The sequence below is a fragment of the Sinocyclocheilus grahami genome, unplaced genomic scaffold (genome assembly GCF_001515645.1).
Source record: "Sinocyclocheilus grahami isolate Dianchi unplaced genomic scaffold, SAMN03320097.WGS_v1.1 scaffold19.1, whole genome shotgun sequence".
NCBI classification, from domain to species: domain Eukaryota; kingdom Metazoa; phylum Chordata; class Actinopteri; order Cypriniformes; family Cyprinidae; genus Sinocyclocheilus; species Sinocyclocheilus grahami.
The window spans coordinates 1,621,945-1,631,751 of NW_015505198.1; the positions used below are offsets into that span (position 1 = coordinate 1,621,945).

General features: G+C 40.3%; 1 protein-coding gene across 1 annotated transcript in view; it reads left to right on the top strand.

Moving 5' to 3' along the window:
• The first annotated feature begins 3,396 nt into the window (after window positions 1-3,396).
• The window catches only part of LOC107555304 (arf-GAP with GTPase, ANK repeat and PH domain-containing protein 3-like), a 99,263-nt gene continuing 92,852 nt past the window's right edge, over window positions 3,397-9,807 (top strand). The window contains exon 1 of the mRNA XM_016238066.1: window positions 3,397-4,913. Coding sequence (XP_016093552.1) covers window positions 3,428-4,913 — 1,486 coding nt within the window. The 5' untranslated portion in view covers window positions 3,397-3,427. The remainder of the gene's footprint in view (window positions 4,914-9,807) is intronic.

Below are 9,807 nucleotides of genomic sequence, written 5' to 3' on the forward strand. Positions count from 1 at the left end.
GTTAACTCCTGTCTGATCAACACAGGTACTGACTCGTGGTCAATTTATTTGGCTTTTGTAGTGCTTGTTAGCGCTATCATTTGGTAAATAAATGCCTGAACTCTTAAATTAAATACGAGAATTTAGGTAATCTGTGGTCTGATGTATTTTCATTTGGAGGGCATTGACAAGGAAAAATTGTAAATGTAAAATATCCATTTCTTGGTGTTGTCGATTTAGAAAAATAGTATACTGTAGACATTTGTACTTGTTGCTTTGTTAGATATATTTTAAGTGCTGTGGGGGCTGTAAAATTGAAGGCATTTCAGGTATGATAAACTTAGTTACATGTGATTATTTTTGTAGCGAATGAACAGTGAGTCATCAGGGACATACGTATGATGTTTTGACTGGTGCGTAGTGTTTTAAATAATTATAGCATGGGGTATCTTTTTAGTTGAGGTTTTAACAAGAGCATATCGGAGCTAAATTTAGAAATGGATATGTTTGGTTGGCTCAATATGGCTTTAAAGTTAAACCGTAAGCAATTGTGTTCTTAAATATGTGCATGTAATTGAATTTATTAGGTAAATTGGAAATTGATCCAAGATCTTAATCTTGAGTGGGTGTAAGCTCAAGATCCCAATGGCTTATGGCCAAGAAACTTACAGAAATCTTTTACTTATAGAAACGACTGGAAAAAGGAAAGACTGGTCTAGGATCAGTGCTCAGTGGCTTCTGTTGTGTTCTCAGACTTATACTTGTCAGATGTCAGACACAAGTTTATGAAGGATTGCTGGATTAAAGCAGATTGTCTGGAAGAAAAAAAGAAAAGAAAGAGTGACAGGAAAGAAATAAGGAAAGAGTGAAATTATGAAGCAAGGAGAGGAAAATAAATAAATAAGAGAAATAAATAAGGAAAGCAAATAAAAAGGGAAAGAGATGGATGGAACGAATAAAATTTAAAGAGGAAAATAAGGAGGGTATTGGAAAGAAGAAAACAGGAAGAGTAGGAAAGAGAACAAAATAAAAAAATAATGGAATAAAGGAAAGATGCGGACAAACAAAGACAGTACGGAAGGAAAGTAATAAAAATGCAAAGAACAAAGGAAACAAAAGTGGGAAAGAATGATGAGCGAAAGAAAGGAAAAGGCAAAGAATGCTGCCGTTTGTTTGATTAAAGTTGTGGCTAATATTGACACAAATTAAGTAAAACATATGCCATTCTTAGACAAAATGGCTGCCTTTGATTTAGCATTTTTGTTACCATAGTCTACCTGAAATATTTCCTCACATAAATTCCATTGCACCGCAGAAATCTTTGTTTAAACATTGTCAAGTGAGTTGTGACAGGAAAGAAATAAGGAAAGAGTGAAATTATGAAGCAAGGAGAGGAAAATAAATAAATAAGAGAAATAAATAAGGAAAGCAAATAAAAAGGGAAAGAGATGGATGGAACGAATAAAATTTAAAGAGGAAAATAAGGAGGGTATTGGAAAGAAGAAAACAGGAAGAGTAGGAAAGAGAACAAAATAAAAAAAGAATGGAATAAAGGAAAGATGCAGACAAACAAAGACAGTACGGAAGGAAAGTAATAAAAATGCAAAGAACGAAGGAAACAAAAGTGGGAAAGAATGATGAGCGAAAGAAAGGAAAAGGCAAAGAATGCTGCCGTTTGTTTGATTAAAGTTGTGGCTAATATTGACACAAATTAAGTAAAACATATGCCATTCTTAGACAAAATGGCTGCCTTTGATTTAGCATTTTTGTTACCATAGTCTACCTGAAATATTTCCTCACATAAATTCCATTGCACCGCAGAAATCTGGATCAGTCTAATAGTTTTTCTCTATAGCGGTGTAGTATTACTGGACAGGTGGGGTAGTTTTCATTGGAACCACTTGTGGGTGCTCTTTACAAGCACAAAATCTGCTCTCTTGTTTTCATAATCCAGATGGCTTTTAGGCCAGTCAGATTCTCCATATTAGAAACAGATATTCATGTTGTGCTGAATCCAAGCAAGCCATCTTAATAGCGAAGCTAAACTATTGGTTATGGGGTAATTCCATTGCACCGCAGAAATCTGGATCAGTCTAATAGTTTTTCTCTATAGCGGTGTAGTATTACTGGACAGGTGGGGTAGTTTTCATTGGAACCACTTGTGGGTGCTCTTTACAAGCACAAAATCTGCTATCTTGTTTTCATAATCCAGATGGCTTTTAGGCCAGTCAGATTCTCCATATTAGAAACAGATATTCATGTTGTGCTGAATCCAAGCAAGCCATCTTAATAGTGAAGCTAAACTATTGGTTATGGGGTAGATGCTTTGAACTCTTCTCTTTGTATTTTCATAGTGGAGACAGCTTCTTCATGCACATTTAATGGCATTGGCTCTAGAGAAATAATTTTCATTGCACATGATCTTTCTTTCTTATGATGCTTATAGACTCAGCTATTCCCCCCTCCTAGAGTTTGCATTGATGATGGTAAAACTTTTTGAATGAACTTATTTTAGCATAGACAAAACTTGCATGAGAAAACTGGGGAATTGTTTGGCATTTCATCCTGCCCTCATGAAATGAGCTCCCCAGTTTTGTTTGCCAATTTCTGCCTTGTTCATTTTGATGAGGAAATGCAATTGCGAGGGAGGGCAGTTTAGGAAGGGAGGGTAGGAAAAACAGAGCCAGAGAGAAAATGACAGAGGCAGGCTCTGGGAAAGGGAAGCTCTACAAAATTCCCTTTAATTTGGATGCCTTTTAGGATGGTGCAAATGTTGGTAACCGTGCTGAAGATACTGACCGCCCCAAGCATCAGGCACCCTCCGTTTTAATCTTCAGTCACAGCAGTAACTCCCACAGGGATTTCTCTACAGGTGCCTTGGCAGTGGCTCCGCTTTAAGGAGACAAAGGGTTCTGCTCCTTGTTTTGCTGTTACCCTTGGGACATGTGGGAACAGCTTGAAGTTCAAACAGACCCCTCTTGCTTATGCCAAGAACCGGAACATTAAGGAATTTGCCTACACTGCTGACTGCCGGGTTGCACAGACCTGTGTCTGACAGTAGTAGAAGACCAAAGACTTCTTAATCTGTGGCTGCATTTATCGCTCCAATGCGCACAGGTTTGTGTTTTCTTAGAGTGCTAATTCCCCCCCCCCCATAATCCCCTGCAAGGTAAAAGTTGCAGTGAGGTCTTGCTGGGGCTTGTTTTAAGTTTTTTTTCCCCCAACTCTGTCACCGTCTCTCGCAAGTCAAAAGCGAGGGATTATGCTTGCCTTTGGAATGTGGCCTGGAAGTGAAAGACTCCGAGAGCAACTGTGTTAGAGAGAGTGCTTAAGTTGCAGAAAACAAGCTTGTGGAGGAGTGTCCATGATGTGATTTTTGAAGGTAGGATCACGTCTCTTCTCCAAGACCAAGTTGGTAAAACTCTATACGAAGTTGGTGCTTTCCAGAATGAGACTCCAGGAGGAGGTACAGACTCTGAACCCTTTAGGAGGGGCTGAGAGGAGAGGAGAGGCTGAGCTGGGAGTTGTAAAGAACAACGTGGGAGAAGAGGAGGACGACAACAAAAGACGAGAGGCGAATCAGAGGGAGGAACGTCGAGAAAGCCCAGGGCAGAGGAGGAGTGCAATTAGAAAGGCCAACAGGTGGCTTTACCTGAGCAGCACAGGGAATGGGGGGTGGAGGAAAGGGGAAGTACTAGGAATGAGGACGGACCGGTTACCACCTTTGCTCCAGGACAGCTGTGTGCAACAAGCGTCTGCGGAAGACTTCAACTTGGCTAGGGAAGACAAAGCATGGATCGAAGAACTCCGTGCTGATGTTTGCCACATTCCCATAAAGGAACTAAATTGTAATGCTGTTTTTGTGGAAAATGCAACAGAACCTCATGTGGTGGTCTTGCGAAGGCCTGCACATGGGCTTCGGCTCCTGGGCAGCAGAAGAGCGCTGAGCATGTTCGTCTTCCCGGACGACAACAGGAGACACCAAACCACAGCGACCAACCACCAAGACAACTCTACAAGACCTCGCAGTGATTGTATGTTGGCAGCTACCAAATCAAGCAACAATCTTCTGCCTACCTCGACCCCAAGTAAGCAAGGTTGCCCGGATATGGTCCAGCGGTGTAGGATAAGACATGCAGAGCTTCGTGCGATAGACGGTCTAAAACCTGATATGCCGCCTTCTGTTAACCTGTTTCCTCATCCACTAGAAGAACCACCAATACGTCGGACTTTGAAAAGCAAGAACAAACCACGGCCCGTTAGCATGACTGTTCTTGAGCTCAATAAAGAGCGTAGTGGATCCCGAGATGAGCTCGCAAGCTACGCTTCCACTGGCACCGGTAGTTTGCCTCGTCCAGGCTTCCGATGGAGATGGTTTGGTCATCAGGCAACTGGAAAGGAAGTGGTGGTGAAACAAACAAAGCTAAAGGAACCCAACAAGACTGAAGAACCGAAGACAACATTTGGATCACTCCGGAGGAGCTTGAGTCTAAGGATGAGACGGAATCGGAATCAACCCGAGCAGGAGAACCGAACTGAACGGAGACGCACTTCAAGTATCGGAGAACAATCTATGCAAACCACTCGCCCGTTTTCCTACCTCACCGGCAGGATGCTAACGCCAGCTCGTGAGCAAGATGAGGATCAAGGGGCCACGCAGTACATACAGTACCAAACTCGGGGCAAAGTGGCAGTCTTGGAAGTCCCTCTCCGTCCTGCCAAACTAACAAAGCCCACCAAACAATTACAACCAGAGACTAGTTTTTGGCAGCTAATAGCTAGTCGTTTTAAGAGAAAAGACCCGTTGTCCAGCAACAAATCTGAGCTGTGCACTGAAAGCCAAGCAGTTGGCAGCCACCCCCCTGTGAGAAATAAAAAGCCAGATTCTGTTGCTATAGAGACTCTAACTGGCATTGGTTTGCGCAGAGGTCAAGGTAAGTTGTGTAAAATGCATAATTTCATTCCACATCCTAGTCTGACGCAGGAAAAGGTGCTGCTTTTTGTCTGAAGAGAACAGACTCTGAGTGCCAGGATGTAGCCTTGGAGAGCAGGGCAAATTGATTAAATATTAAAACGATATTGAAGGTCTGGCTTGGGCAGCACCAACAGGCATAATAAGAGGTTAAATGCATTATTCACTCCGAGTGCTTTGGCTCTGTTGGAGTGTGTGTGTGCTTGAGCTGTTAATTGGCTCCAAGAGGAGTTTTCTTCTAGTGTAAGTCTGCACTGCAATTGAATTAGGAAGCAAAAAAGAGTCCATCAAATCTGGTTTAATCATTAACGCTTTCAAGGTAATCAAATAGACTGCAGGAGTGAGTCAAGGATGGATGATGTAGACGAATAAAGAGAGGGAATAATTTAATGACTCTCTTCTATTATCAGAACCTTCTACTTTGGAATTCTCTTCCTTTTGGAAAAATGTATACGTAACAATCCTGTTTTCATGGGATTGGAGTTGCTTTCACAGCTCTGAAGGTTAAATCGTGACCCGGCATGCAGTCAACAAGCTCATGATATTTTAAACACGTTTTCGTTCCTTGTCTGTTCAATATTTTGCCTGCAGCTTGTGCGTCGTCTCAGAGGTAGTGAAGACAAATAGTGCCGTTTCAGAGCTTTACGCTGTGATTTTTAAAAGGGATTAGGTTACGTAGAGTGAGACAAGATGTATACAGGCCTAGGCTCTTAACCTTAAGTCACCTCAGCTCCCTTGTAATCCTTATAAAAAATTGATTCGTTTTGCCTGTGGCATTTTCATCAGATGTAAATGTTTGTAAGAAGTATGTGTGCAGCATTATATAAGGTTAGCACAAATTATATGGGTTGTTTTTATGATGTTTTTGGCTTTAATCAATGAAGTCTGGCTTGCAAGCGCAGCGCGAAATAGCTGTTGAAGATGCTGGGTTGCAATATATAATTTGAATGAACCGTCTGCAAACACAAGATGACTGAAATGTCAGCGAAGAGATGCTAGCACATCTGCTATTGGAATAGAGCTGTCCTTATGTTTGAATTAGGAGGACATGTTTCAGGATTGAAGATGATGTTATTGGCAGCACACCTTGAGATGTTTTGAGCACTTATTATGTAGTGGAAACCCACATTTCAGCACAAGTCTCACCACAGTGTTAAAAAATTAAGGAATGGAAAGCTGCGTCTGTTTATCTATCTATCTGTCTATCTGTCTGCCTGTCTGTCTTTCTTTTATATCTAAAAATATACACAAAAAATATGTTTGATTGCACTCTTGCATTTGTAATATGTTTTGAGAGTGTTATTGAGATTTGTTGATCCATATATTTTATTGGGCTGATTTATTAACACATTCACATTAAAGATGAATGGAGTGAGTCAGTGATACTGAGATTATCCATAAATATCCATAAATCTAAAATCACTTGTCTGTTAACATCTCAAAAACATGTTTTAGTCTTTCATGATACTTTAAAAATTTATTTATTGGGCTGATTTATTAACACATTCACATTAAAGATGAATGGAGTCAGTGATACTGAGATTATCCATAAATATCCATAAATCTAAAATCACTTGTCTGTTAACATCTCAAAAACATGTTTTAGTCTTTCATGAAACTTTAAAAATTTTGTTTAGGTTGTGCATCTCTTTCATTCTCAGAATAAAAGCAGATCTTTCAATCTAGTGCTATCAAATGATTAATCGCGGTTAATCGCATCCAAAATAAAAGTTTTTATTTACAAAATATGTGTATGTGTACTGTGTATATTTATTATGTATGTATTTTGAAAATATTTACATGTATATACATTTATATATTTATATTCTTATATTTTATATTATATTTTGCATGTGTTTGTATTTATATATACATAATAAATATACACAGTATACACACACATATTAAGTGAACAAAAACTAATTCAATCCTTTAGTTTGCATTTAATATTAATATGCTGAGATTAATTTTATAATAAACTAGATTGTGTCGTCTTTTTGTAACTTGACCTTTTTGCCACATAATAGTTTGCGTTCACTTAAATGATTAGATCAGTTCAGATGCAGTATTAGATATGATTATTCTTAAGTTTTTGTTATGTTATATTTATTTCATGTTATGTTTTACTTTAACAGACAGTATTTGAATCAGTGGCACTGCCACTTTAAAGGGTTAGTTCACCCAAAAATAAAGTCTAAAGTAGTTTTTTTTTTCTTTTGCGCACAAAACGTATTCTCGTAGCTTTGTAAATTTACGGTTGTACCCCTGATGTCACATGGATTATTTTACAGATCTGCTTGCTACATTTCTGGACTTGGGAACATTTCAGTTGTATTGCTCTCTATGCAGGGTCAGACAGCTCTCAGATTCCATCAAAAATATCTTAATATGTGTTCCGAAGATGAACGAAGGTCTTACGGGTTTGAAACGACATGAGGGTGAGTAATTAATGACAGAAATTTCATTTTTGGGTGAACTAACCCTTTAAAGTGATCCAATGAGAAGTTGACCATCATGTCGGCGCCGATAGCCTTGTGGGCAGCGTGCCGACATACAGCTGTAGAGCTACGGGCGTCCCAAGTTCGAATCCTGACTCGAGGAACTTTCCCGATCCCACCGCCCTCTTTCTCTCCCACTTCGCTTCCTGTCAGCTCTGATCTGTCCTATCATAATAAAGGCAAAAATAGCAACAAAAAAAAATTATTTAAGGAAAAAAAAAAAACGAAATTGGCCGTCATCCAATCAATGGACTTGTGTTGATTGTAACAATCTACTCGCATTACCTTCTCTTGAAAAGCTCGTTTTAGCACAACAAGCTTCCGCAAATGACTTACAGGGCTTGTTTTTAGGCAGTAGCATTAGTCATTCGTCAAATGGAGATAACAAATTAAGAGCCGTTTACACCCTTGGCATCTGCTCGAGTTTATTTTCACTGGTTACTAAGGAAATTCTCCTTCCCAAACTCCCCGACTGACCTTTCTTTGCGAAAGTTGACTGACAGCCGGAATGTAGGTGTGTTTGCTGAACTTGAGTGCTTTTTGGACCAAAGCTTATGTCTGCGGATTGCACGTACCTGTCGCTACATGCCCTGTAGTTTGACGAGCAGGTCGTTCCTGGATCTTGACTGTTTTCTGTCACTGTGAGTTCTTTGTATTTTAAGCCCGGAAGGCTTTACCTTCCCTCACCTGCCTACAAAGTGCCAGAGTCTGCTCAGAAGGAATTCGGATGACTTTTCGGCCTTGGGGTCGTGACGGCTGGGTTTCAATAGCAAAATTGTGTGAGGTCACTTCAAAGGGAAGGGAAGCTTGAAAGAATCCATTACTGTGTGTTATAAAGGCACTGAGGATTTCCATTCTGATTTAACAGTGCAAAAGAACTAGAAACACCTTGAGATATGCATTCTATCCATTAATTTAACCAAAATGCTCTGCATTTTTCAAAAGAGGCTTTAAAATGCCTATTGATTTCCATGCAACTCTATACGTCTCCAACTGGGCCTGAAATTGCACTATTTCTAAACCTTCTCCCTTGTGATTTGCAACGGCCTTGCCCTCTTTTAAAACTCTGAGTCATATTTTCTTCAGCTTGATGACGATGAAGTTCGCCTCGGCTCCCATATGACACGAAAAGCGCTTTGTTTGCTATTCAAATTGAAGCGCAACATCAGTTTGATGCTTTTTTTACCACAATAGGGTTTAATTTTAGTGACAAATTCACATCTGTCGCTCCAAAATACCGCAGAATTTACTTGATACCTGCCTCATTGAGTTTAGATCACGTGTAGCCAGGTTTTACTTGACATCTGAAGTCTAATTACTTTGATTTGTTTTGACTCAAAACATCTTTGGGGAAAAAATGGTAATATGGCGTCCTGTGGGATTGCGAGGTGTGGTTGTCATGTTCGGATGTGTTTGCCTGTTGGCGTACGTCCACTTTTCCATGGATCTGTGTGTGAGAGCGAGGATGGAGGTTGAAAACGCCTGGTTTCATCAGGGCATGTTGCTGAGCGCAGCAGGAAGAATCTCATCTGAGTCACTTCAGCAGTTTGTTGAGTGTAAAGGGAGGGTGAGACGTCAGGTTTAAGTGAAGGACAGAAGAAAACACCTCCTGACTTGCTGTGCGTTACGCTTGGCACACCATGTTCTCACCATCGCACAAAAACTGAATGAGTCTCTTTTTGGTACCATGCATGGAAAAATTAACTCGCAAATTGGTTCATTTCTTGGTGTGTTTTTCTCACTGTCTCTTGAATCCACAAAGGGTTTTTCTTCTCTTCCCCGACGCTTTGAATAGTAATTTTGATTAGATTGGACAAGAGCAGCGGAGTGAAAAATGAACCGAACAATGCAGTGCTACAAACCTCTGTGGTGCTTTAAACAAGGCTGCCCATGTGCCCTCTGTGATGATGTAATGGCTGTACAACAGATAGTGTGTGTGTGTGTGTGTGTGTGTGGCATGGAAATGGAAATGGGCAGGATTTTACTGGGCCAATGAGGCTTGTGTTTTCGCAGTCATGTCGGTTCATGTAGCCAACATGACGAACATGATTATTAGTAACAATTAAAGGAACTCTCCACTATTTTTGAAAATAGGCTAATTTTCCAACTCCCCTTGAGTTAAACAGTTGAGTTTTACCATTTTCGAATCCATTCAGCCGATCTCCGGGTCTGGCGGTAGCACTTTTAGCTGTAGCTTAGCATAGATCATTGAATCTGATTAGACCGTTAGCATCTCATACCATGGGTGCAGCAGGCGCAATGATATTACGCAGCGCCTGAAAATAGGCTAATTTCCATCAACATAACCAACGTGACCACCTGCTTGCACAGGTAGTGTGCTGGGGACTTTTTTCAGGC